The sequence below is a fragment of the Penaeus monodon genome, chromosome 15, assembly GCF_015228065.2.
Source record: "Penaeus monodon isolate SGIC_2016 chromosome 15, NSTDA_Pmon_1, whole genome shotgun sequence".
NCBI lineage: Eukaryota > Metazoa > Arthropoda > Malacostraca > Decapoda > Penaeidae > Penaeus > Penaeus monodon.
In genome coordinates this window covers 31,649,694-31,650,954 of record NC_051400.1, presented here as the reverse complement: position 1 = coordinate 31,650,954, position 1,261 = coordinate 31,649,694, and the positions used below count along the sequence as shown (strand labels likewise).

General features: G+C 37.3%; 1 protein-coding gene across 3 annotated transcripts in view; it reads left to right on the top strand.

Moving 5' to 3' along the window:
• Nucleotides 1-1,206, top strand: part of LOC119581946 (diphthine methyltransferase-like) — a 9,364-nt gene extending 8,158 nt beyond the window's left edge. For all 3 annotated transcript variants that reach the window (XM_037930120.1, XM_037930118.1, XM_037930119.1), the window contains exon 2: nt 70-1,206. In XM_037930120.1, coding sequence (XP_037786048.1) covers nt 77-1,165 — 1,089 coding nt within the window. In that variant the 5' untranslated portion in view covers nt 70-76 and the 3' untranslated portion in view covers nt 1,166-1,206. The remainder of the gene's footprint in view (nt 1-69) is intronic.
• The last annotated feature ends 55 nt before the right edge of the window (nt 1,207-1,261 follow it).

Genomic DNA, 1,261 nt, shown 5'->3' with positions numbered 1-1,261 from the left:
ATTAGTCTTTATTTATATTTTCAAACATTTGCATGATATTTAAACTAATTGTTTTCTATTTATTTTTAGGTTGAATATGGCCTTAGAGGTGAAGCATCTATTTTCCTGGGATACTGAGTACAGTGCTGACTCAGTGGAGTTCTGCCCCATTAGTACATATGAGGATTACCTTGTAGTGGGTACATATCAACTGACAGATCCTGAGAAAGCTTTAAACACCTCAAATGATGGAGAAGGAGAAACAGATAGTTTAGATGCAGCAGCAAAGGATGTACCAAAAAAACGACTAGGCCGTCTCTACCTCAAGCAGAAGATTGATGAAAAACTATGTTTAGTTCAGCAAATTGACATGCCTGCTATTTTAGATATGAAATGGTGTCAGCATGAGATATCAGGAACACCAGTGCTTGCCATTGCAAATGCTGTTGGTCAGTTACTTCTTTATAGACTAATAACAGCAGGAGAGAAATTGTGTTTGGAGTATCACTGTAAGTTTCAAATAGAAGAAGAAACCCTTGCTCTCTCACTAGATTGGTCAACAGGAAAAACTGTCAGTGAGAATCCTTTAATATCAGTTAGTGATTCTAAGGGAAAGATCAATATTTTACAGTTGACTAATGGAGAACTTGTTCTTCAAAAAAGATTTTTAGCCCATGATTTTGAAGCCTGGATAACAGCCTTTGACTACTGGGATCCTAACACAGTGTTTACAGGAGGTGATGATTGCAAGTTCCGCAGGTTTGACATTAGAGCTGAATCGGCCCTACCAGTGTTTACTAGCAGAGTGCATAATGCAGGAGTTACAAGCATTCAAAGCAATTGTCACTCTGAGCACCTTTTGGCAAGTGGAAGCTATGATGAAACTGTTAATTTGTGGGATACAAGAAATATGCGATCTCCAAGTGCTTCCACATCTCTTGGTGGTGGTGTGTGGCGTCTGAAGTGGCATCCTCAAGGAAAGCCATTATTGTTGTGTGCTTGTATGTATAATGGATTTCATGTAATAGACACTGAAAGTATGGAAACTGTGGTTTCTTTTAATGAGCACCAGAGTATAGCGTATGGTGTTGACTGGTGGTATACTATGAAAGATTCCACCCATATTGTTGCATCTGCATCATTTTATGACCATCTTTTGTGTCTTTGGGAATTTAAAAAGAATTAATGTGCAGGTATTAAAAGGAATCTTATACATTATTATATAAAGTGATCCTTTTATTTTATTCCCACTGCATTACTGATACTCATATGTGATTCTTTT